The sequence below is a fragment of the Triplophysa rosa genome, linkage group LG15 (genome assembly GCF_024868665.1).
Source record: "Triplophysa rosa linkage group LG15, Trosa_1v2, whole genome shotgun sequence".
In the NCBI taxonomy this organism is placed as follows: Eukaryota; Metazoa; Chordata; class Actinopteri; order Cypriniformes; family Nemacheilidae; genus Triplophysa; species Triplophysa rosa.
The window spans coordinates 6,673,249-6,700,603 of NC_079904.1; the positions used below are offsets into that span (position 1 = coordinate 6,673,249).

Genomic DNA, 27,355 nt, shown 5'->3' on the forward strand with positions numbered 1-27,355 from the left:
TTTGATCTAATTAAGTAAATACTGCAGCAAATTTATTTAACATTGATTATGACACTTTTAAACAAAAACTAGCAAGCATGACTTATCGCATATTATCCATCAGAGGTTTATTTCATTATTTAATGGCACACTCCTTTACATTATAAAAAATGAAACATTGGTTTTCTCAAAAAATCCATACAAATTTCAAAAACTGGACAATGTGCCATCTGCAGAACACACAACGCCACAACACATTTTGTTTAATAAAGGAATTCCTCATCCTCAAAATTGTGTCTTTTGCACAGGCAAGGTCTATGTACAGTTAAACAGTATCACAAATTCCCTCATGCCATGCTATTAAAATCTTCGGACAAAGAATCTCACCACAGAAAACAATTAAAAACAAAACATCCTGAATAACACAAATTTCTCCAATTCAATCTGTGTGCAATTCAACAAAATATTTCATTTAATATCATTACATAATGAGCAATTACACAACTTGTAAGTAAAAAATAGCTGCCCTTTGCCACTTACCAGATTCATTATAAAGAGTCAAGGGCCTGTCCTAATGTACATGTACACTATATGTGACCCTGGACAACAAAACCAGTCTTATGGGTCAATTTTCGAAATTGAGATTTTTACATAATCTGAAAGATGAATAAATAAACGTTCTATAGATGTATGAGTTGTTAGAATAGGACAATATCTGGGTGAGATACAACCGTTTAAAACTCAGGAATCTGAGAGTGCAAAAAAATCAAAATATTGAGAAAATTGCCTTTGAAGTTGTTAATCAGGGGCACTGTGGCAGACCATCCACTCACAAAAATAAAGTTTTTATATATTTAAGGTAGGAAATTTACAAAATATCTTCATGGAACATGATCTTTACTTAATATCCTAATGATTTTTGGCATAAAAGAAAAATCGATAATCTTGACCCACACAATGTATTTTTGTCTTTTACTAAAAATGTTCCCGTGCTACTTAAGACTGGTTTTGTGATCCAGGGTCACATATGTCTTATTGATTTGGATGAATTCCAATTGAATTGGGAGCTCTAATATATAACTGCATACTTACAGAATTCTGAAATGGTGATGCGAGTTTAAATTAAGCAGTATTTTACAGCTCAATCTGGTAGAACACCGATTATGCATTTGAATACATTTCAAAATGACTTCCTTTGTGTTGTATGTTGCATCTTAATAGACATCAAGGCCACGGTCACAAAATTTTTATGTGAGCAAGTTTTGTCTTGGAGTGAAATGGCCTGAAGATAGGTAAAGTTGTATTATGCCTATAAATAATATTATACAAGTTTCATGCAGAGAAACCGGTTAAGTGCGCGGTTAAATGGACAAATGTATAATTGTGGCTGGCATTAAGATTTTTACAAACATTCCAGGAATTCTGCAGAGAAAATTTTGTTGGATTCAGAGAATACAAATGTACACCAAATAATTAATAGAAAGCCATTGTAGATTTGTAGCTTCTAAATGTTCCCTAAAATGAACCGTAAATCTTGCAATCTGCAATGATGAACTTATTATTTGCAGAGGTAATGCCCAGAAATGTCTTGCATTGCGTTAGGTTAATAGACTTTGTTAGGCCAAGGCATTGTTTACAAAACTGAGACCTACAGCAACGCAGGAGTCACAGCAACGCAGGAGTCAAAGCATTTTTTGAATATGTAAAATGATGTACAAGTTTAATAAATATCCAAGTTTCAATGTGACTTCTCTTAGCTTTATAGATAAAACATACAGCAGAAAATAGTTTAAACTGTGCTATGCATTTTTTTGATATTTCTTACATTTGAATGCTTAAAAACATTCTTAAACCATTATAATCTGACCAAAGACCATTAAAAATTGTCTTTTGCATACAGAAAGACAATTAAAAGGTCTGAATTAAGAGCCAAATCAGACTGACATTCAAAGGCTCTTTAATGCCTTTGATGTAGATTGTTAAAGATATCAGTCAAAGCCATAAAAGTCATAGAAAAGCAAGCACATTTATTGCAAACCTATGATGTTTAACTATTACAGGTTGGGATAATAAACACAAACAAACTTGGATCTGTAAAAAGTAAATATAAAACAATGTCAAACCTTCACTGATAGTGCCGAGTTACAGTGTAAATATGGATGCGTTCATTGCCAGAAACTTCTAAAATGATTAGGGTTCTGTGGAATTCTTAAACACTACAATTCTACAAAAACCTTGAAAACAATAATTTACATTTAGTAAAAATGACATTGTAAAGAATAAAACTCACACCCCTGAAATTCAAAGCATTCCACTAATAAGACAAATGCTACAATTCCTGATATAACAATTTCAAAGATGTGATATAAAACAAAAGGGGGAAAACACATTTTACAAAAATCTGAGCGAGTGAACCTATCACACATCTATGGAGAACATAGAATGTTCACTTCAGAGATGGAATGTTTGTATGTCACTTGCTTCTCTAATTAAAAAATGGACTTCCAATAAAAAAACGTAAAAGTGGATGGTTATTCCGTGGCTGATCATCTCACCACGCCAAAGGCCACCAGTCTTTTATACAAATGTCCGCTCAGTAATATCCTGGATGATACTGTTGATTCCATGGTTTCTGGTTCCAGAACTAAAAGGAGAAAGAGTTTCATTAGTCAATGATGATTGTTATTTATCAAGTCTCTGTGTCGTATGGATTTCTTCATTAATACTCACGTTTTGATAGGTTTGATTTTGACCTTGTTATTGTGCATAATGTTAGCACTCATCCTCACAATATTACAAAGTATAGTTTCAAATTCAACTCACCCCTTGTTGCCAGCTCTGGTTGAAGGACTGTGCGTAAGATCCATTTTTGTTGCCAAAACCACCACGGTTCTGCTGGTTGCCTCTGCCACGCTGCTTCTAAAATAAATGGTAAAAATCTCAATGTTAATATCAGATCTGTGCATTCTAAGCTCTCCTACGTTTTGGAAAATCTTAATCAACCTGTTGGAAGTTTCCTCTTTGGTTAGGTCCACCTTGTCCACCACCGCGATTCATATTTCCTCTGTTTGCGTGTCCTCCGCGGGACATTCCTCCACCTCTGTTATTCATGTTACCCCTGAATCCACCTCTTTGAGCCATACCCCGGTTAGGCATTCCACCGCCTCTGTTAAAGTTGCCTCGGCTATGAAATCTACCTCGGAAGGCAGGTGGCGGTGGCAAGAAGCCATGCAAAGGTCTGTTATAACCAGCACGAGGTGCTGGCACTGAAAGGGATAAGAGACAATTGCATGTTTAGAGCTTTTATGACTTAGTTTAAAATTTAACTTCTTATTCGCCTACAGACATCTCATTACATGAAAATAAAACAAATCTTGGCTACTCATCAAAAATGGACTCTTACTTCCTCTGAAGTTTCCACGGTTCTGGAATCCACCCCTACCCCCACGAGGGCCTGGACCACCACCCCGTCCGAACTGGTTCTTGGGCCCTTTTCCTCGACCGCTAAGCTTTTTAGGGGTAACAGCACCCTGGTTGACTTTCTTCTCTGGCGGCAAAGCACTCTTACTCTCTTCCTTGTATTGTTCTAAAAGCTTGGTGGCCTCCTCCTTCTGCAACTCCACATAGGTGACCTCCGAGAAGCAGTCCCCTGCTTCAGGTAGTGTGTAGATTCCTGTAAAAGAGATAACAGGCAACCATTTGTCTCTCTGATGATTCAACTATACATGCCTTTAAATAAGAACAATGATAAAAGGGGTGTAAAGGAAAGATGTGACCTCATGCCATACCCTTCATTTTAAGAACAGCATGTTCGGGTACATCTTTGCCATCTGTTTCTGCTTTCTTCTGTGTCCTCTCCTTGTAGATCTCATCTGTGGGGAAAACCACTACAGCTTTGCGCTGAAAGCCAGCAAAAAGACACATCTTCCGTCTTTGGGCCGGAGCAGAGACGTTCGTCTGATCCAAGATGTAGTTTCTCTTTTTACGGGCGGCAATTTCAATGAACTTGCCCAGGAACAGAGGAGCACGCTGTGAGATGGCAGAGAGCTTTGTTGTGTCTTTGTCCTGTCGTTTCATTGCACCAATCTAAGACCAAGAGAGGAAATTAGATACGAGAAAAATGAGGAAATTAAGACAAGATTAAAGAATAATTCTCACCATCATCTTTTCCAATATGGTATTGGTGCCAAGGATGTTGTACTTCCCAGGGTTCTCTTCGACGTGTTTCTTCACCCATGCAGTCTTTCCAGTTCCAGGCAGGCCAACCATGACAATCACCTAAAAACAAACACGGCGATCACATTTATTTAATAATCATTCAATCATTAGAAACCAGAATAGCATTTATACATTTTGTTTGTTTTGTGGAAGTTTAAAGGTTTAAAAACTCATACCTCACAATCTTTCTTGGTCTCAGGTCCCTTGGGTCCCCTGACCCGCACATCCAGAGGAATTTGCTGCAGGAAGGTGAAGCCCTCCACCTGAGGAAAGAACGGGGTCTCCATCTGACCAAAATTGAACTCAACAGCACAGTTGTGGCAGAGAACATGAGGGAACAGAGTTTTTCCAGCCAATGATTCCTTATCGACCTTGAAAGCCACACCAAGGTCCTTGCCATTTTTGGAATATGAAATTTCCACTTCAGCTGCTTCGAAATTCTAGGGGAGAAAAAAAACATATATAATATAATAGAATAGGAACATACTTGAACTCGAGGAAAATCATGTGATCTTACAATAAAGCAGCCTATGACATCATTCTCTTCCATATTCTCCCCGTAGTCTTCGGTCACACAGTTTGTGGTCTTCTTTCCTTTGCTGGAATAAGAGTAGGAATTTTCCTCCTCACCTAGAACAGTAAAGTCACACATGTTCTATGAAAAGGGGTCATAAAAATAGCAATACAAGCATTACTGCAAGCAAAATATGCATCCGCATAATGCATGTAATACATCAGATGCCGTGCTTACCAAGTAAAAGAGTTGCATTAGCCAGAGACCAGCCAATAAGGACATCATGGACGTCCATGCTTTTGCTGTTTACATGCTTAACTGGAATATTCTCTGTGATCTGTAATTGCAGAAGATGTGTATAAATAATGCATTGAATTGGTGCCTACCCCAAATTCATCTTTTCTTTTTTGATCAAAGTACATAAAGTGGAGCAGTAATCACCTTCATTTCAAAACAGGCTTTGCCCTTGTTCACACCATACGAGGCACGACCACCTGCCCAAAGGTAAGCAAAACTCTCCATGGTAAGAGAGGAGGCGCTGTAGCGATCCCGGGAGACTTTGAAATGAAGGTCACAATTGTCTAAAGAGACAACCAACAAAATATGCATTAGTTCAAAAACAAACCAGTTTTTTTTACACGGTCCTTGTCTGTGAGATCTTTGTCCAAAAAACTCTAAACCTCTATATATAAGCAGCACTCACAAGGATCCAGGCAGACCAGGGTGTCATCAAACTCTTCATCTTCTTCTTCCAGAGGTGGCAGGGGAGACTTGGACCTGAAATACAGGCATTAAGCAATCAAAACATGGAGAAATGACAAAAAATTGACTGAAGGCTAGCATGCTACTCATGCCAAGGTGCGGCCTTCCTTATGGACACAGCAGCATCAACAGTGCACGTACATTACATTACAATGGCACTCTTTGCAAATTTACATTTGCTTTTACAAATTACCACCCCTGCTTACCAGTTCAGCTTACGACTTATGTGAAACCTGGAAAAAATCTTAAACTATGTGAAAAAAGGCTTGTGCCTTGTGTTTGCCTATAGTTACAGACTCTTCAAGTGGCAATATTATTTTAAGACTTAACATATGCAAGCTTGCGCAGTACATTATATAGCATATATGGCTTAAGCTATTAGGGAAGTGTAAAGATTGAATTTTATTGTCATGAACAAATACTGCTACATTCAATGTTTTATGCTTTAGTTCCCCATCGGCTGAAACTTAAATACATTAAATTGCTTTGAGTTCTCTTGTTTTTGCTAAACATCTCTAAAATACAGAGCAAATTCCTCGCGCTGTGCATGAGCACTGAGCATTTTTGTCCATAAATCTACTTACTGTACTGGAGCAGTACACAAAGCAAAAATCTGAAACTAAGCAGAACATTCTTAATGAACATATCCGGTCTACAATTTTGTCAGATACCACACACTTCAAAAAAGTACACGCCAAAAGTAAGTTACAAACGTCCTAAAATGACCCAAGTCAATATGGCCCTCAGCAAAGGTTTGGTTGTACTTACCTATTGACTAGGAATGGAAAAACAACAAATGGAAAAGTTATTGCAGATTTTTAACACTTCTTTAAAAAAACACAAATAAATAAAAACAGAAAATAAAACTACATCGCTACAAAGTTTCATTCTTAAAATAACATAACATTCAAACATCTGACGAATTACATTATACAAACAACCAGATAACAAGAAAAAAGCATCATGAAAAAAAATACAACGATAGAGTAAAAACAACCTATCATACACACGACGAAGGCAGATCCAAAGATTGAAAAACAACCCCGACCACCCTCCCGTGCATCTTCACAAAATCATCACATAACTACCCCCAGTCATTACTCTTTGTCAATATACGTCGCTGGCCCTCCCCCTCCGTCATGACAGAAGCCGCATCCTTTGTTCGCTGTCTGAATCGCCACACGCGCAATATCGTGTGTAATAATAAATATACACATATTTTCCATCTGAGCACTCTTTAACATTATAGATGTTCACTATCTTGTTGCTTGTGCAGAAGGCGAGGTGTTTTTATTAGCCAGGAATGACCCTCAAACAGAGCTTTTACTTTACTTAAGAGGTAGATGAGGGTTGCATTGTAAAGGTAAGGTATTGGCGCTTAAAGCCAATATATATTAAAAGTGGCACTTCAGGTATAATGAAGGCCATATTTCCATCCTTACCGGCTGTATTTGCTTTCTTCAATAAATTCAAAGTAGCCCCTTCCATGTTCCTCCCGGCGTCTCTTAACACCCTTCTTATTCTTCTGATCAGCACTGTTGTCTTTGTCCGCATCCCCTTTGAAAATAAAACAAACAGTAATGAAATGCCCGGACGTGTTGGACCCTGGGTTTAAGGGTGGCCCACACGACTAGGAGTGCTCGGACTTTCCAGAGTAATACAAAATGAACCGACCACCTCTGATCAGACAGAATAGTTTGCTTGGAAATATCATCATGACATTCATAAACCAACCTGTAGAATGACTACAAGCTCTGGTCTTGTTGCAAAAACCAGAGACGACAAAAACGTGAAGTGAATTGCTATGGATGGGACAATTATTTGACAATGTGTGTTTGTTGATTCTCTAAAATATGTAATGCACTCACAGGGGGGTTGGTTTATTTAACCTTCTAACCCGCCAACGTTTACAACAAATCCCTGCAACAAAAAAAGCGGATTACAGCAACAACGTTACAGTAGTTACCTAATGTGACCCCGCACGGAGGTCCATTACGACGCAGTAACAAAAACGAAACACCCCTTTCTTTTAGTCTATTCATTTGAGTGAACGTATTCTCCCACCATCCGGATAGCAATCCTAACTGTTTTGCCGATCATACGTTTATTTAACAATATTCCCTGCACATATTGCCCACATCACTAGAATATCTGCAGAGAAAGTTCTGAGTCAGCGCGAGCGCGGCCCGCATCGAGCATGCAACGAGGATATTTCGGTTATCTCACGAGACAATAAACTAGTTAACCGAACTATAAACCGACTAAACCACTGGAACAACAATAGTAGTTTTAACTACCACGGAACGCACTGAAAATATAACTTTAAAAGCACACCGTTAATATATAGCCAACCATCCGCTAACGACGAAAAGCTCACATGAATGATTTGGAGCAACGTTAACAGTTACGCTTGGTGAGAATTTCTACCACAGAGTCAAACAAACAAAAATCAAATCAATCGGCAAACTTACACGACAAATATACACTGCATACGTTTGGAAAACTAGCACATAGCGCAAATGAGCACGTAAACTGAAGCAAACGTGACTTAGCACGCTAGCTAGCACGCCCTTCAACACAATAGCCAGCGGCTAACGGCTAACCCCTGATGCTAAACGACAATCTCACCGGCTTCAAAGTGCACGTGAATACACGACGCTCTCGGCGTTGAAGAAAGCAATTTTCAAACGCAAAACTCACCCTCTACTGGATGGGATTCTGGCTCACCATCTTCATCGTCAATTTTGTCTATGATATCGTCGTCTTCCTCCTCGTCAAATTCTTTGTCCATTTCCACCCCGGCATCCCCATCCTCCTCTTCGCCCATTCCGTCGTCTTGACCGAGGTCCTCACCATCACCCACTACAGCTGCCGACTCGGCTGTGTCTCCATTTTGTTCTTCGGCCTCCATGCTTTCTCCCTCTGCATCTGGCGCTTCTTCTTTCATATCTTCTTGTTCGGGGGCAACGGCATCTCCATCAGGCTCGTTTTCTTGTGCCTCTGCAGGTTGTTCATCATCTCCGGCCAGGGCCTCCGTGTCGAGCGCGGCCTGTAACCGCTCCATTAGCTCGGCCTTCAATCCCTTGTCGGAGAGTTGACGCTTCTTGAGCTCGTCCTTCAGCTCGTTTACCTTGAGCTTTTTTACGTTGATTTCACTCATGTTGTCGTTTTAGTGTAGATGGTTTCGCTATGTTTAAAAACAAAGGACTTGGTGGTAAAAATTTGCTGTTTACCCCGCGCTATGCAACCCTGCGTCCTTTCTTCTTCGTCTTGCGCACAAACGCGGTGGCTCTGCGTCTTTCTACCGGCAAAACAATCCTATAGCGCCTTTAGTTCTAGACCCCTCCCGAGCGCAACTGAGCTGAAAGGACATGGGCGTGATCTACCGTAATCATCATTGTAGCAGACTCGACAAAGACCAACAAACGCGCTGTTCATTTGGGCTCGATACGCTGGAGTCTAGACTTTATATAAATCTGTTCTTTGCCAAAATATCAGTAAAACTAAACATTTTACACTGTAGGCCTATAAAACTATACACAAAACATATATTTTGTTAGGCCTAATTGTTGGGTGTATTTTTATTTCAGATTGGTGCATGCGTAAATACTTTGAAAAACACTAAAGCTACAAGAAAAGTGTTTCATGATTTCGTTTGTTGTGGTTCTAATCTATATTTTGTAATGGGCTAAATGTTAGTTTGCACGTTCCTTAAGGCTGGAATACACGACTTTTAAAATCTGAAAAACAGGGCATCGCAGACTATGTGATAAAATCTGCAGACTAGTTTAGACTTTCTGCAACAAGTCCAGACTGAAAATCTGAGCAAAAGTCTTGTAGTGTATTTTAGTTGAATATAGGTTGTGTATTGCCTTTGTTTTCTTGCTTCACTATATTCTGAATTAATATTAACATTAAAACACTTATGCTTACATTTGTTTTTACATTTTATGGTACGCAAGATGGCATGGATTTCAGATGTTGGTACAAAATCCATAATAGCACGGTTTGAGGCCTATGTCATGTCTTGGAAGTAAGGGAATCTGACCACTGGCTTAAGAGATTCAACGTCCCAAATTGTCTTATTTTATTTGACCTAATAGATTTGGATTATTTGTTAATATATATTATAATTTATTTGAACAATTCATGAACATAGATTTGTGGTTTAAGTTTATTTACCAAAATTAAAATAATATTTCCACCTCTTTTTTTCGCAGTACAACACGAATTTACAAAATGTATAGCTTATCCATCATTTGGTCAGCCCACTGACATTTGCTGCTTTGAATGTTAGTCGATAGGTGGCGCCATCTCATGATCAATCTCACATTACGGTAACCACAACAGTGGTTTTGATCCCTATTCCTTAGAGCAATGACAAGTGGGTGGTACTGTAACAGAGAACAAAAAAGATGAAGACATAATACAACAACAAGCCAAGGAGACATAAAAGGTTTTTTACCACCTTACAATACATGCACTTTTTATAGAATAAAGTTAGCCATGTACATTAAAACATCGATAACTTGAAGAAAAACTCGCATGGGATGATTTAATCCAAATATCTTTTGAATTTGGCTAAACAGAGGTAAAGCATTCACTTCTTATCGGACTAACATTTTTTCAAGGTCTTCAAACATATCAAGGCGCGAGGTGCGTGAAGTCACTGCATGTGACAAGAGAAGGTCGTGGGTTTTTTAACACCAAGTGAAGTTGTATTTATTTTTTCAGATTTTTGAGTCATTTTTACCATGGACCGGATAGAAAGTCGTCGTGTAACATGAGATTTCCATACAAATTTCTTTGCGCTTCGATATAAGGAATCATACAAGGTGCTCTGAAACAACAGACAGTCAACGGTGCATGGTGAGTATGTGTCCTTCTATAGTGTATGTACTTTATAGTTTAAGATAAAGAAAATTCATAATTTGCTAAATGTGTTCTATTCCTTTATTATTAAATAATAACTTACGTTATTTATAAAGCAATGTATAATTGATTATCCTACTTTTCGCTGTTTAAACGTGAAAAAAATAATAAAATCGAGATTACAAGAAAGGTTAAATTCAAGTTTATGTCTTCTACAGATGACCAACGTTCACATGAGTCCTCCGTTTAAGGGTCATGCAGTACACAAGGAGTTTTTAAGCGTCGAGCGTCCTTCGCCCGAAGGCGCTGGCTCTTACGATTCCCATACAGCACCTTGGACAGGGTTCGCTCCTTTCACTCCGGGCTCACTTCCTACACCCCTCAGCCACACTCTCATGCGGTCTAAATGGTCCAAAGAATCGTTAAATGGATGCCGAGAATACAACACCATCAGGTCCGTCGGGACGCAAAGATACGCGGGACATTTGTGCAAAAAGTGCATCTCTTATTTCAACATCTTTAAAGGGGAAGCGTTCAAACAAATCATTGACGGAAACCTTTCTACCAAAGTAAGGGAATTGCTTTTACTTGCTTTCAAAACTTATTAAAAGAATAAATAATGATCATGCTTCCCACTACATCGAAATACTAAAAAATTAAAATGTCGTGGGCATTCAGGACATATGCTTCCCTATCTGCCATAGTCCTTCTCATATTTCAATTACATATGAGCCACGTCTTTTTTTTTTCTCTTCCCTTGAAACGAGTTTAAATCGATTAGATTTTGCAATTGGTCTGTGATTCATGTGTCACTCGTGTGCCTTCATTACACCGGGATATGGCGCATAATGGGTGGAATATAAAAACTCAGATTCTGCTGAGGGGAACATTAATGTAAATCAAAAGATAATGTAATCATTTTAGACAGAGATGCATTTGTGGATGGCATGTGTCTCAGTATTTGGTGGTAGAGGAAAATAGGTTACTGGACCGCTTGTTTTTTTAGTAATCAGAATCAGAAGGAGCTTTATTACCAAGTATGTTTACACACACAAGGAATTTGACTTGGCAACAGGAGTGGGTGTCATTATACTTATAATATATCTGGCGCTCTAAAATAATTATCCAGTAAAGTCTTGCAGATCACCAAATCACCAAAAGGGGTCTAAGATTTGAAAAGCATGGACATTTTGATCTAAACTTAATCGACTAAAAACATTTAATTATTTTCTGTAAGAAGTGTACTTTGTAAGTGTCTGGATATGTTTCAGTTGTGAAAGAGTTAACGTCCAGCAACAACATTCCTCTCTCTTTGCCTTAGGATCCCAAACTCCCCGTTCATCTTTATGAGAGCATGAAGACACCTGCTGGCGCTGTAGATGCCTGGAGCAACGTGGATGGGCGCTGTAGCATTTGCTCCACTCACTTTAGCCAGCTGAAGCAGGAAGCCATCCGCACGATCCTTACCCAGGACCGGGCCATATGGACCGCTTCTTCCTCTGCCAATAACTCATCCACAAGCTTAGACTTCTCACAAACGCTTCCCAGAAGCTCACGCCACCGACCTGCTGGGTCAAAACCCCACCAGAGGCCCGCCAATGACGCAACGGATTGCTGGATTAAAGAACAACAACATTTGGAGGCCCTACAGTTAACGTCCTCATGCAATGGAATTCATTCGGTCTCTCAAAAGGTAGGATGCTAAAAAATGTTTGTGAATGTAATCATTGGTGCATTGAAGACCAATGTGATGTTCATAGGATACCAAGTTGTATGTTGATTGTCTGATCCATGTGCATAATTTAGGAGATATCAAACCATTTATGACCATGTGTGTTCTAAACAAACATCAGGACATACCCTCCAGTCAGCCTCAATTAGAACCAATAGGCAGTGAATACACGACTTGGTTAATAGCTGAGCCCACAACATATCTGTGCCGTAGAGCTTTCTGTCAACAAAAAAGAAGCGTGATCTATATCGCTGTAATATTTAATGACCATTGAAATATTCATACACAGAGCTTGATCGTAAATACAGTTGAAATGTGAATGCATTATGAGATTGGTCATCACGTGGAAGTCTTAGACAGCTCCATCAGCACAAGAAGATCTTTATGCAGCGCTGGCCAAGTCCATGCAAACCAGTCCATTAGCAGCCTCATTTCATTACACCAACATTTTAGGTGGACTCACTCACAGCTTATACACTTGAAGTGGAGCTTAAATTTTTTTTATTGCATGGAGTAAAAGTAGAATAGATTCATTTTGTAGTATTGTATTTGGAATGGTAACCACGCATGACTAATAGCAAAGGGCAGCGTGCTTTTATGGAATGAGAAACTGCGGAAATAATACATACATATAATTAAATCCCAGATTCTCTCTGGAGAAAAGTTAAGTGAGGGAAGGAAGAGTCAGAAAAGAGAGTAACAGTATAGTCAATACTGCCGTCTCATCCTGAGGGCTGCTCGCAGCACTAATTGGCATTATATTCTTGCAAGATGTACTTAATGGAAAGGAGCAGGGAGGCCGCTCCTATTTCGCATGGTTGGATTAAGACATCGATGAGACATAAAGGCAGCGAGTGCTCAGCGGTCATGACTCTGGAAATGTGGATGACTGCGGGCAAGCATTTATTTGAACAGAGGCAAAGGAATACAGTGTGCTTATTTTGGCTGCCAGGATGAGGTTGGACTGAAGACTTATCCCGTCAGGGCCTGTAGGGCAGACGTTTTGTGTTTGCTGAGACACATGCAAGAAAGTTCATGACTTCATCTGCACGTGAGTCAGCTTGTAGTCAAGTAGTAGCATCTACTAATAATAGAGTCTGACTGCAGTGCATCACACACCCATAAGCTGCATCCCAATTTGCCGTCAGTCCTAAATAGTATTCGAAAATAGAATTAGTATGTCCCAAATCGTAGTGTGCTGAAATGAGTATTCTCAAAGTACCCGGATGGTCTACTGTTTCCAGTGAAAATTCGAATCAATGGACACTTAATGGCTGATATTACCCACAACTCACTGCGAGAGGGCGGAGTTTAGTGACGCTACACTGCATTAAAATTAAATAAAAAATGCTTCGCTAAATCAATAAATGTAAGTATACTGTAAACATTACATACGAAATAATTAATGAATAAATACTTAAATGCAAGGAAAAGCTGTATTTTGACAAATGAATTCTGTCATCGAGTTGTTCCAAATCTGTATAAATTTCTTTGTTCTGAACACAGAGAAAGATATTTGGAAGAATGCTTATAACCAGACAGATTTTGCCCCCCCCCCCCCATTGACTAATGGTACAAAAGTGCCCCAGAACTGTTTGCTGTCCTACATTCTTCAAAATGTCTTCTTTTGTGTTCAACAAAAAACATGATAAAGTCATTTTTCATACTATGGGAGTCAATGGGGAGCAAGATCTGTTTGGTTACAAGCATTCTTCCAAATATCTTTCTCTGTGTACCGAATTGTACAGATTTGGAACAATTCGAAGGTGAGTAAATGATGACAAAAATTTTATTTTTGGGTGAAGTATCCGTTTAAGGATCACAGTGTCATCTACGGCCACTTCCGTTTCGCGGTAGTATGTCCCAGTGCGTGCAAACAGTTTTGCTACGCACTAAAATGTATATACTTTTCCAAAACAAAAACAGTACATACTTTAAGGGCATAGTATAAGTAGGCAAACTGGGACGCAGAAATAGTGTTTTTGCAGTGTTGCGTTTACACAACGATACACTGCCCCTCCCCAAAAAAGTCAGACACTATAATATTTCGTTGGACCGCCTTTAGCTTTGATTACGGCACACATTCGCCGTGGCATTGTTTCGATAAGCTTCTGCAATGTCCAGAATGTCATTTTTTTCCCGTCCAGAGTTGCATTCATTTTTCACCAAGATCTTGTATTGATGATGGGAGAGTCAGACCGCTGCGCAAAGTCTTCTCCAGCACATTCCAAAGATTCTCAATGGGTTTAAGGTGTGGACTCTCCATGAGATGAAAATGATGTCTCAAGCTCCCTGTACCACTTTTTTACAATTTGAGCCCGATAAATCCTGGCATTATCATCTTGGAATATGCCTGTGCCATCAGGGAAGAAAAAAATCATTGATGGAATAACCTGGTCATTCAGTATATTCAGGTAGTCAGCTGACCTCATTGTTTGGGCACATAACGTTGTTGAACCTAGACCTCCAATCCAATGGGAGGCTCTTACCTATTTGCTTAGTTAAATCCAGGTGGTGACTTTATTTGGGAAGGGCAGTGTATTTAACTCAATTTAAATGAAATGATAACAATATGCATAATCTAATACAGTTATCAATATAATGTGAATATACATTTACGCATTTGGCAGACGCTTTTATCCAAAGCGACTTACATTGCATTATACTATACATTGTATCTGAGTGTATGCCATCCCCTGAGATTGAACCCATGATCTTGACGTTGCTAGCGTCATGCTCTAACAACTAAGCTACAGGAAAGCTGTTTAGTCAAAGCTGAATGAGTTGCATTTTGAACATATTCAATAAATATGTTCACCTGTCACTTTGATTGCATTTATAATTAAGCTTAGACTTTAAATGAACCATAATATCACCTAATTTCTTGTTTTTCAGACTTCCCAGAGTCCGTTGCATGCACAAGTGAAGCCTGAAAAGGAGAGCACTTCTACAACCCTATGCAACTACAACGCTTCAGAGCCATCCAGAGCTTCCAGCATGTCCTCTCTTCTCCCTGCAGGAACCTCTGCTGCCGTGTCTTTCATTGTCAGGTAATGAAATCAACAACCATTTCATGAGATGGTTATGTATTAATGATAAAGCAACACTTCTACTAAACCAGGGCAATTCTGCTCCAGTGCTAAAGGGACACCATGCTGCTCCAAGTTTTCTTGAAAACTTAAACAAGCTAACCAAAGTCTTTAGCACTATTAGAAAATGAATGGCATATATTATACTAAGGTTTGCAACTAACAGTGTTTTTTAATCTATATCAAACCACTAAACATTCACAGGGCAGTACAAAAGCTGAACGTGATGGTTAAGAGAGGGAGACAGTGTTCGGAGAGTGGTGCCGCCCAACAGACAACAAACTTCAGTAGTCTGCTGCAGAAGTTCCCTCCTCCAACGCCAGCCAACTTTTTTCAGTCTTCTAGTAAGAGCAAGGAAACACCTGGGATGGGGAAGGTATGCCTCACAATAATTTACTTAACAAAAATGTAAACGGAAGCCAGCTTTTAAAAAATAGGCGGTGAATTATGATGTTAATTTAATAAACAATATGAGTACAGTTAAATGTCCAATGTGTAATTTTTTGGAGGATCTATTGACAGAAATGCAATATAATATACATAACTAGTCTTCAGAGGTGTATAAAGATCTTACACAATGAAGCGTTATGTTTGTATTACCTTAGAATGAGCTATTTCTATCTAACCGCGGGTCCCCTTGCATGAAATTCTCCTTGTTGTTTCTACAGTAGTATGCGTGATTCATAAATACGTTATCTCCTTCGGCGCAGAAGCGAAAACGTGACGATATCTTAGTTCTGTAATATAGCCGTTGGTTGTGATTCGCAACCTCACCGCTAAATTTCATACACTGGACCTTTAATATATTATTATTAAGAATCTGTGATTTAGAATAATTTTATCAAAGCAAACAGAAAAACAATTTGAATGTAAAATCTTATATCCCTGCATTAAAAAAATATGAAACAAATGTGGTCTCCCACCTACTCATGCTTGCTGGTTTGGTCTGATGGTTTCAGAGGGGATTCTGGCACTTGTCAGTTTGTCAGACTGGGAGACCAGCTGGACGAATATCTAAACCACCTTTAAACTAGCTAGGACCTGCAAGCTTATTTTACTGCTTTTATCATAGTTTAAGATGTCCTTCACTTTGTCCTTGAGACGTGTCTAATCTCTACCTGCCTCACGTGTAGAGAATCTTCTCCATCTTACATAACCTTTAAATGTGATCTTAATGGCCATCCCATTCCATTGCACCGCCTTCTCGTGGAAGGGAAATCAATTTAGTTTGCCCTGACTTCACTCTCCACCGTTCGCAATGATGGAACCGAGCTTGTGTTTCAAATTATATTGCTCTCAGGGTAGCACCTTGCAGTTGGATCGCACTCAGCCTTGCACATCCAGCAAGTGTAGGAGAGATAATGGATTCCTAAATAATTCATTTCTCGTAAATATGATTTGACAGACTCAGGACAGAGAAGATAATATCACTGGACAAACGCATCAGATATCAGACAAAGCATTAACCTTAACCTGGTTTTATATTCAATGACGTCATAAAACAGATATTTTAAGACCAAAAGTGTTTAACATTACTTATATTGTTATAGTTACAGGAACAGGGATGTTCTGTCCTTCAGTCAAACTGACCTAATGATTCTTATATCATTTTCCCAATTCCAGGTCAAAGTGATACTGCGAGTCTGTCCTGTTTCTCCTTCAGAGACCTCACAGTTCCACTCTGTCAAACTGGACCTTCGGAAGAAACAAATCACAGTGCTGAATGTAACCACAAGCGAGCCATACACACAGTCCACTGGCACTGCCTTCTCTCCAAAGACCTTCGCCTTCGATGCTGCCTTTGGCCATGATTCAACCCAGGTCAGAGCCACTGCTTTGTTAGTCCCATATTATATCCTGAAAACTGATCTGTCTTGTGTCTGGAGCCCATCTGAGTCATAATATTCAAACATGCAACATCAGATTTGGTTACTTGAGTGCAGATATTCAATATCTGGATATACTCATCCAGTACGATCAATTGACCTGAATTCACTAAGCAGTAGATGTACTTTTGGCCTGATGCCAAACCAATTCAAGATCATCTCCCGGTAATAATGCTGCATGCCAGAAGACACATTCCCGGCAGGTCCTTCAAATTAGGACTGTACCAGCGATATAAAAAGTTGAGGGCATTGTAAACCTTATCAATGTTATCAGATCGTTAAGATTGTAAAATAAGGTAAAGAGGGCTATTGCAATTTAAATGTAATACAAATATACTATACGATACTATACGATACTATACTATAATAACCAGGGCGAGTAATCGCGATTAATCGATTCTAAAATAAATGTTTGTGTTGTGTAAATTATATAGAAAGTATATAGAAATGCACACGTATACATGTGTATAAAAAACAAATATTTCCATAAATATATATATATACATTTATGTTTCAGGATCATTTACATTATGCATAATTATAAATATGCATTACACACATTTCTTAAATAATTTATATATTTGTGTATTTATATATGCATATAAATATATACACCACACACACATATATTATATACAAACAAACATTTATTTTGGAATCAATTAATCGCGATTTATCGATTTGACAGCCCTAAATATAACATAATATAACATGATATGATATAATATAGCATTTAATACAAAATGTTGAATGCTCCATTATTTGTAAGTTGGATAAAAGTGTCTGCTAAATAGATCAATGTAAATGTAATATAATTTATATTTGAATATATTTTATTAAATCATTTAAATATTTAACTTTTTAATTTATTATAAATATGATATACATTATAATTTAAAAGAAACTATTTTATTAAAATATATACTGTTTTAAATTACTACAACAATATTTTATTCTTTTTCTAATAATCTAATATTTTTCAGGCTGAAGTTTGTGAGAGCAGCTTGTGTGACCTGCTGCAGTGTGTACTTGCTGGCGCTGATGGCTGCATTTTAAGCTTTGGACAAACCAGCTCGGGTGAGTGACTGATATTAAACCTTTTTGCTGTAAGCTGGCATAAAGCTTTTCTTTAATAAAAACAGAAATGGTCAATCTTTTATACTGTCGATATTTTATGCTACAGGTGTACTCTATCTATCACTAGCACTTTATATGAGTAAAAGGTAAATCAATTAATTATGATCCGGCAAGTTTTTCCAAAGGTCTGTGTCTCATAGAAAGGTTTATATTCTGAAGGTGTTCAAGCTATTTGTCTCGCTGACTTGTGAAGCCCCTTAATGGATGCGCATCCATTACTTAAAAAGACAACACAGGCACTACATAGCGGGTCATCCACTTTTAAGGTTATTAATAGTCATCCACCCAAAATCGCGACAACAATCTCTGCGTGGAACGTGCAGCATGACATCATTGACTTTTAGCTAGATTGAATTACCCGGCTTTCATGTTGGCCCCTGGCTCTTAGCCAAAACTCATAAATCTTTTAAACCGGCCCATGCTTGGCTGGAAGTAAAGTGCCTTGCATTTAATTGGTGATGACATTGCCATAACGCATTTTACACCCCAATTCGTAAAGGCATTGGGCACGGCCACTCACTTAAGCATAATTTATGCTTCGGGTTTTGGCATTCCAGATGGCAACAAAAACAACTGTGAATTGTTATTTTGTTATTCTCGTTTTATTTATCGCTTTTCTGTTTGACGATGTGTTATGAAAAGCGCTCACACTTGTTTTGCTTTACAGGAATGTCTTACACGATGATTGGCCATGATGGTTGTGCTCAAACCCTTGGAGTCATTCCTTGTGCTATTTCTTGGCTTTTCAAGCTCATTAACAGGAAGAGAGACAAGACATGGGCTAACATCTCAGTTTCAGTCACAGCTGTAGAGATCTGTGGGGAAAACAATGCCATCAGGGATTTACTCTCTGAAGTTGATGCAGACAACTGTAAAGAGACCTATAAACCAGATGCTTACCTCGTAGAGGACCCCATCTATGGAACACAGGTGAAGGCAATTGTTGAATGTGCTGAAAATATATATTTATTTTATATATATATTATTTATTTATATTTATAATATAATAAAGTATATATTTAGGCATATGATGTGCCCAATTAATATAACATGGCATGCTGGACTTCTTTGTGTTCATCAGGTAGCATAGAGGGTATTTTGTACCTTAAGACTCAAGATGTATTAATGGGGAATCAAATCAATCAGAATTAAATTAAGCCCCATTGGTATGTTAATTGAAACATTCCCATTTACTTAAGAGTCTTATAATTGAATTGTGTTGTTTTTATTCCAGCTCTGCAACCACAGTGTGTTAAACGCTCCAACTCCAGAAAGGGCTGCTTTCCTACTAGATGCAGCGATTGCGTCTCGCAACAGTGGGATGAGGACCAGTGGAAGCACACCGTCACACTCCTGTCACATGTTCTTCACCCTGCATGTCAACCAACAACACATAGGGACCAGCACCAAATCTGGGAGTGAGTTCAGCTGATTTTATGGCTGCAGTCTAGAGATAAATATCCATTCACAGGCCTAATGGATAGCATTTCCCTTCTCGTGCAGCACTGACCCAGTAGAGTGAAATGTCATATGTCTATTTTCAGCATCTTGTAATCGATTTCTGTTTGAATTTATGATGTGACATTTTTACCTGACATTCATTTTGCTTAAATCTTATTAAAATTATATTGTCTTTTTTTACTAAACTGTCACACTATCAGATTTTTTCAGAAATATGACAATATTTATTCAAATGTTCTTTTTTTCTATATAAATAAATAAATAAATAATATATATCAGTCAAATTCATCTATAATTCAGTTTTGTTCGTTTTTTTCTCTTTTGCCAATAAATCATACTCATAATGCAAATGAGACAGAGAGAAAGAACGTTTGTGACCATTGTAGCTTTCAAAGGCAAAATATTAAATGAGTGCAAAACCAAAACTTATTTTGTTGCCATGTCAGCCAGATACTAGTGATAATGTCATATGTGCAGAAATAACATTATGGTTATTAATATCATGATTATTGACAATACTGGTATATTGAGACACCCTATACTACATGTATGATTTTCCTTACTTTGTTTTTGTTATTGCATGAAAATAGCCTTGTTGCTGATATGGTGCTAAACATTAAATAATAATAACAACAAATTTTACATATGGTATGTAAATATATTATTAATATTAATATCCTAATATTCTGATGATTTTTTATTCACATAATTTTCCATAGTGAATGTGGATCAAAGCAAGCTGAGCCTGATCTCATTAGGGAGCTGTGTGGGAGAAAAGGATTCTGGGATGTGTCTCGGCGATCTCGGAAACATTATCATCGCCAAGCTTAACAGACATAAGCATGTCCCGAATAAGTATGTCTAAAAATCTAAATCTCAATTATGGTGTCATTTAATTTACTAATAGTACACAAGATAAAAACATTATTAATGTATGTTTGTTCTCTACAGGGGAAGTAAATTAGCAATGCTCCTGCAAGACGCTCTAAGCAATATCAACTGCACCACCACAATTATCGCCCATATATCCACCTCATCTGAAGACCTCACTGAAACCCTCTGTACAATGCAGACCGCATCTCGCATCCGAAGACTGCAAAAGAGGACCAGGGTATACTCATTTATTCATTCAAGTATTAATTGTGGACATGTTTTTAGTGCTTTGAATATTGACATTTCTTTGGTTGTCATTAGAAATCTTCTTCAAGCTCCCCCGGAGGAGGAAGCTCAGGGACTGAGAGGAGAGTTCATCATTCCACCAGACTAAGAACATTTCAATCTACTGGAACGCTGGATCAGGATCTGTCCTCTCCTAGTTTCTTTGCTGAGCCAGAATTTCGTCCTGGGAGCGCCAAATCTTTCGATTCTGTCTTGGATTCTCCAAGCTTCCTGAATAAAGAGGTCACAAACCGAAGCAGAGAGGTTTTGCCTATTATTCCATCCATACTTAAAAGCAAGTTGGAGTCAAAGAAGCTTTCTCTTATGAAGTTGTGTGATATCTCCCCGCCACTGGGCTATCGCATGAAACAGGTGTCAAAAGAAAAAGATAAGGAAGAGTTAACACCCACATTATTGCAAGAAAGATCGGATTTTGAGTGTCTGAAGTGCAACACGTTTGCAGAACTCCAGAATCGGCTGGGAAATATAGATATAGACAAAGAAAGAACAGGACTGGTTGGAATGGATCCATGCAAGGCTCAGTCAGCGAGCACCATCAGCAAAGCACCTCACTCAGGTCATGCCGAGAAGAAATCTATATTGACGGAAGCTCAAGCGACTAATAAAAAAGAATCTGATAGCTCTCCAAGAAGATTCGCAGTCATTCAGAATAATGATGAAATGAAAACTACAGTCGATTCTCTGATTGTTCAGACATGCTCACCACAGTTAGACGCTGTCAAGCAATGTGACCACATGGTCCATGACTTATCCTCCAGTAGATCTAAGCCCAACACTGAAAAAGCAGACATGATGTCCATTTCACTGCCTCTGAGATTCGAAGACCAAAGCATGCCATCATACGATTCCACAATCCAACCCGATAAACGAATTTCTCCTGCTGGTAAGAGTGCGCCAAGATCCACGTCCTCCTCTTCGTTCTGTTCATCCGTGTCTACCCAGTCTGGTTCCCAAAATACTGTTTTTGCCTCTGTGAATGAAGACGTTTTACATAATACGTTAAAACACAGAGAGATGAAGGCCACTATTACTGTGACAGTTCAGCAGCCACTGGATCTCAATGGGCAGGATGAGCTTGTGTACACCGTGGTTGAAGAAGTAACTATAAATGGGGCCAACGAGAAAGGAAAAGCGAAAATATTAAGCCTTCACAATTCACCCTCTCTCCACAGTTTGATGTCAGGAGGTCGGCCTCCTGTAAGGATTATCGGCAGTGTGGGTCAAGAACATACAACGAGTTTTCTTAATTCAGGTACTGAAGAACAAACTTCGGAGAATGAAATCGCCATGACATCATCTGATGTAATGTTGAAAGAGAAAGCACATGTCAAACCCACAAAAACCAATAGTAATATTGACAACAATGTGAGCAGCATTAATTCAGAAGTCTTACTTAAGCGTGATGCTTGGTCAGATGTTCCTCTAACTGAAGATGTGAAGGATATCGCTACAGGAAGCAAGGATGACCCTAGCCATAACCATTCCAAGCACAATGAGGTCTTGACGCCCAGACAGTGTGACGCTACAAACAAAAGCAAAGACTTAAAGGACGTCCCACATCTACACACGGAATTCAATAATCCACACGGTCCAAAGGAAACACTTGAGAGGAAGCAATATGTCATAAAAAAACAGACCAAGGAGAACGTACCCCTCCCGTCAACATCTAAAAATAGCCCAAATGAAAAAAGGAAGATCGAGAAAAAAACAGAATCTGGAATATCCAGAAGTACAACTCTCAACAAGAGACAACCTCTGTCTGCTGAGAATAAGACCACAAAATCTCCCGCCGACGACAGCGGCAAGCTATTCAACGCAAAATTGAAAGTGTTATCCGGCAGGAGCCATACTTTAGACCTAGGTGAAAGTGGGGTTTCATTCGGTTACCCTTTAACAGGAAGCTTGGAGGGTATTTGTACCTCACCAAGACTCAAGCGAGAGAATCGTTTCAATATGCCGGTTCATTCAAGCAGTATGGACGCAGCTGGATTTAAAGAAGAGTTTGACCACTTTGTTATGTGTCGAGCCAGTAAAAGTCTCGGAAGAGTTCCAACGTTCTTCCCAATGCATGACGTTGATGCAAATGACACTCAGCCATCCAAAACTGGTAGATCGAACCCAACAGTTAGTAATAAAATGCCCAGTTCAAAGATCCACAGGATGCCAGGCAACAGTCCCAAGAGTTCAAGCCAAAATCTATCCCCAAAATCTATGAATCAGTCAATCAACAGAAGCCCAAGCCTTTCTTGTAACTCTTCATCTTGTAACCAAAGCCCCTGGTCAACCCATTCCTTATCCCGAAGTCATTGTGCTCCTTCCACCAAGTCTTCAGGTTTACCTCTGAAGGGAAGAATTGAACTTTTAAGAAGTAGCAGAGACTCACTAAACAATTCTAGCCAAGGTGGCTCTGATTTAGATGAAACTGAGGAATACCTGATGACGAAGCCTTCAACTCACACTTTGCCGTCTCCGTACAGCTGGATCACAGCTCCACGGAAACCGTACCACTGTAGTGGCCATGCCAGCGATACCACCAGTGTTCTTAGCGGGGAGCTACCTCCCGCTATGTGTAAAACAGCCTTACTTTATAACAGGAGCAGTATGGTGAGTAGCGGCTATGACAGTATGCTCAGAGACAGCGAAGCTACGATCAGCAGCAGTTCAACACATAACTCCATCAGTGATCAGAGCTGTATCCTCAGTGCCGCTAGAGGAGTGAGAAGTAACAAGAAGAGGACCAACATAGGTGAGGGATTAGCAAAATAAAGGTCTGTAGATATAAGAATGATGATAATGCAAAAGATTTGGGTAGGGTCAAGGCTATGAAAACAATATGATTTAAAGCCCCAACATCACATTTACTGTAGTGTTTTTGTCCACAGGATCAAGTCCAAGAGCCTTATCTCAGGACAGCCTGCTGACACTGAAGAGGTCCTTAAGTGGACCCAAAATGCAATGGGCGGATCGGGGACTTTCTGAATCTTATGAAATTAAGGTCTATGAAATTGATCATGTAAATGCCATACAGAAGAGAGGCGGGGCAGGGAATAAGGTGAGATTTGAAATAATAATAATTTAGTAACCAAGTATCCATTTAAAGGTCCAGTGTATGAAATTTAGCGGCATCTAGTGGTGAGGTTGCGAATTGCAACCAACGGCTCACTCTACCCCTCCCTTTCAAAGCACTATGATGGCTGACACAAAACTAAGATGTTGTCAATATTTGGTGGTTTAAATACCCATATGAGCTGTCTGTTCAAGTTTTTGAAGCATTTTTTCCCATATTTTCCATAGTTCCATGAAGAACCATCCCTTCTCCATTTGTTGGTTATTATTGCATCTGTTTTGTGCATTTTAATTCACACAATCTACACATTTATATACGTAATCCAAAACAGAAAAAGTGTACAAACAGATATTTTTCTGCTGTGTGGACTATATGATGTGGGGTTTAGCAAAGTATAAACAGATGGCTCAGTGCACTGGAAATGAATACGTTCTCTGAGAATTTGTATTTCAAGTTTTGACTGCAATAGCCACATCTGTACAGCTGAAATTGCTTACATTTCAAGTCAGGTAAATCCTGTTTAATAGCACGTTATTTGATGTCAAAAGAAAACATTTTTTTTCATTCACATTTCCAGCGTATGGTCCGCTTTAGCGCAAAGCTGAAATTCCTGGAGCATCGACAACAGAGGATTGCTGAGGTGAGAGCCAAGTACACTGTTCTCAAGCGGGAGTTGGAACTTGCCAAGCAACATCTGATGGTGGACCCTGGAAAATGGACCCGTGAATGTAAGGATTTAAAAGCATTTTATAAAAAAACACAGCTCTGAACATCTGCATTTGGAAACAGAGAACTGTGTGACTGTCTATGGCTGTATGCTCAAACTCCAGACTGTGCGTTATTAATATTTATTATGCTTTTTATGTTATGTATTTTGCAGTTGATTTGTGGCAGACATTTGAAGTAGACTCCCTGGAGCACTTAGAGGCATTGGAGGTGGTTACTGAACGGCTAGAGCGGCATGTTAACCTCTGTAAATCACATATATTAATGGTCACCTGCTTTGATGACAAACCCAAGCGAAGACAAAAGTCCCGGCATCGACCGTCTGTAGATCATACAGGGTTTGTAGCAATATAGCATGCAATGACTTAAAATGATCACTTTAACCTGTTATGCAATACAAATTGTATACAAAACTATGCCTGTAAACCGCCACAAAAAATATGCAAGATTCCTATGGTGCTGATCAGGCCATACTTGAAAAACCTGTAGATTCCTGTAGATTCTTGTGTTGGAGACAGCTTTAGCATGAAGAGAGCTCGACATAATGGATCGCAGGTTCACATATGAGGACAAAAGAAATGGACAGAAGCACTGGTTTGGCCATTTGACACTTGAAACTGCTAAGCCTGAGTTAACATAACCCTGGTTTATTGTATCCCATGTTTCACACAGGTCATACCTGACCCTAGGTTTGTAGTTAATCTTGGGTATTAAAGCAACAGTTCACCCAAAAATGTAAATTTTGTCTTCATTTACTCACCCTCAAGTTGTTCCAAATTTGTATACATTTTTTTTTTGTTTTGTTCTGATGAACAGTTCTAAGCCACCATTGACTACCATAGTAGAAAAAATTGTTTTACAAATTTCTTTGTTCTGTTGAACAGAAAATAAGATCTTTTGAAGAATGTAGGCAAGCAAACAGTTCTGGGGCGCTTTTGACAACCATTGTCATTTTTTCTATTATGGTAGTCAATGGTGGCCAAGAACTGTTTGGTTACAAGCATTCCCCCAAAAATCGTTCTCTGTGATCATCAGGGAAAAAAGTTACATTTATACAGATTTGGAACAACATGGGGGTGAGTAAATGAAGACATAATTTTTATTTTTGGGAGAACTGTCCCTTTAAGGATTCAACATTTTGTGCTGTACATTTGAAAACATTGCCTTAACATTCTTATTTGCGGGTTAATAATAGTGATTGTAAATCACGCAACAAGCATGCAAGCTGTGTTAATAACGGCTTGTTCATTTGTGTAAATGTCACCGTGACTGATGAATCTAATGAACTCTTGATCACTTCAGTTAACCATTTCTCTCAGATGCTGAATTGAAACATTTATGTGACTCTACAATGTGCATGAATATCAAATGAGGCAAGCGCTATTATAATTTATAACTAGTTGCTGTAAAATTTCGGCAATGTATTCATTTACAATGCATAATTTTGGGCTTCATAACACATGTTGTGGTGCCAATATACTATTTAAAATTACGACTGTAAAAATTGCGTTCAGCGTGGGTTTAAATGGTCTAAATCAGGGCCAGTGTTAAAAATGATGTCAAAAGCCTTATACAGTCATCATGCCTTGCCTCACTTCAACACAAGCAACTTTCACCGTGTTACCTACAAGGTGGTAGTAAACACTGTCATTTTTTAACACCCAGTGTGTATTGGGTTGCACTTGCTGATGCTCCAAGAGCAAATAATTTGGAAGCAGTTTATATTTTAATGCTCCTCGACCCTTATTTGTGATCTAAAAATAAGGTGTTGACTTTACTGTTCTGTGTTTATTTTAATCAAGTTTTAAACTTTTTAGTCAAATGTTCAACATCCACTGTTATCATCAGCTGAGAAACATGTTTTTTAGAAACAATATAGAATGTCAATAAACTACATATAAAACTAATACTTCTGTATGTGTGTTTTGTACCAATGATTACTGACACATTCGGTCATTTTACATGCCCATTGTGCTGTCAGAGCACATATTACTCAGCTGTGTTGACCTGCAGCCCCTTGAGAGTTCAATGGCACAGTAGGAAGAAAACGACATTATTATGAAGTCATTACAGACAGCAGCAATCCACAGCAGTGACTTCTGTTTCAGGACAGACATTAAATTCCTTCTGCTCCAGTTCCTAAATATCTATGGCCATGTGTTCCTTCACAACTGTGATGTTAGCTCAGTTTATTTTTATTTTAAAGGAAGAGTTTCGATTTGTCAGTATTGTCCTAAAATATTTATGAACAATTCATTATCCAAGCAGCAGCACAAAAATGATTTATGAAAAGGAGAGAATGCACACATTTATCATAAATTTAGTTAAAGTGGATAATTGTTTGCACTGAGAAAACTGCTTTGCATACAAGTAATATAATGCACTTAATATGTACAATAGTGAATTTTCACAGGCTACATGAATATAAAAAAATATTTCATCTTTATATATGACAAGGCAGTCCTTTTAAAAAAAAAATAATTTATGATATCTGCAGCTTAAATCCTCCTACCCCTTATGAAAAGTAATCATGGTTTAAACCATAGTAACCATTACAGCAATTAAATTACAGCACAATATTTGCAGTAAAACTATGGCAAAAAACATGGTAACTACACTTTAACTATAATAAAACCATGGTCAATTCAAAGAGAATTTTATAGCACCCAGGCAAATAAATAGAAACTGGCTATTTGAGGAACTTGAATGCTGTTTTCAAGACATCCCAGTTCC

At 38.5% G+C, this 27,355-nt stretch overlaps 2 protein-coding genes across 3 annotated transcripts; one reads left to right on the plus strand and one right to left on the minus strand.

The window, feature by feature from the left end:
- Positions 1 to 92: 92 nt before the first annotated feature.
- Positions 93 to 8,770, minus strand: hnrnpub (heterogeneous nuclear ribonucleoprotein Ub). The gene is made up of 13 exons (XM_057352430.1): positions 8,174 to 8,770; positions 6,916 to 7,030; positions 5,415 to 5,488; positions 5,153 to 5,292; positions 4,949 to 5,048; positions 4,715 to 4,827; positions 4,374 to 4,637; positions 4,138 to 4,257; positions 3,768 to 4,065; positions 3,383 to 3,652; positions 2,983 to 3,245; positions 2,803 to 2,898; positions 93 to 2,623 (listed from the first exon to the last, which is right to left on the minus strand). Exons 1-13 carry the CDS (start codon positions 8,631 to 8,633, stop codon positions 2,573 to 2,575), a joined length of 2,364 nt encoding a protein of 787 aa, XP_057208413.1. The 5' UTR covers positions 8,634 to 8,770; the 3' UTR covers positions 93 to 2,572.
- Positions 8,771 to 9,628: 858 nt separating this feature from the next.
- On the plus strand, positions 9,629 to 26,520 carry kif26bb (kinesin family member 26Bb). Of its 2 annotated transcripts, none has more exons than XM_057352428.1 (16): positions 9,629 to 10,064; positions 10,208 to 10,342; positions 10,564 to 10,914; positions 11,667 to 12,038; positions 14,973 to 15,127; positions 15,371 to 15,542; positions 16,790 to 16,987; positions 18,036 to 18,129; positions 18,857 to 19,119; positions 19,424 to 19,607; positions 20,370 to 20,505; positions 20,602 to 20,761; positions 20,845 to 23,575; positions 23,712 to 23,881; positions 24,474 to 24,624; positions 24,777 to 26,520. In XM_057352428.1, exons 2-16 carry the CDS (start codon positions 10,340 to 10,342, stop codon positions 24,974 to 24,976), a joined length of 5,340 nt encoding a protein of 1,779 aa, XP_057208411.1. In that variant the 5' UTR covers positions 9,629 to 10,064; positions 10,208 to 10,339; the 3' UTR covers positions 24,977 to 26,520. The 2 variants fall into 2 exon arrangements, with proteins under 2 accessions (XP_057208411.1, XP_057208412.1); XM_057352429.1 differs by having other exon boundaries at positions 9,629 to 9,929.
- Positions 26,521 to 27,355: the final 835 nt, after the last annotated feature.

Bases quoted from the DNA above. Each gene is read 5' to 3' on its own strand.
- kif26bb (XM_057352428.1), top strand. The intron at 10,915-11,666 runs GTAAGGGAATTG...TCTTTGCCTTAG, and splicing joins ACGGAAACCTTTCTACCAAA to GATCCCAAACTCCCCGTTCA. The intron at 15,128-15,370 runs GTAATGAAATCA...AAACATTCACAG, and splicing joins GCCGTGTCTTTCATTGTCAG to GGCAGTACAAAAGCTGAACG.
- hnrnpub (XM_057352430.1), bottom strand. From the start codon at position 8,633: ATGAGTGAAATCAACGTAAAAAAGCTCAAGGTAAACGAGCTGAAGGAC. The intron at 5,293-5,414 runs GTGAGTGCTGCT...TTGTCTCTTTAG, and splicing joins CCTGGTCTGCCTGGATCCTT to ACAATTGTGACCTTCATTTC. The intron at 4,258-4,373 runs GTATGAGTTTTT...GTTTGTTTTTAG, and splicing joins AGACCAAGAAAGATTGTGAG to GTGATTGTCATGGTTGGCCT.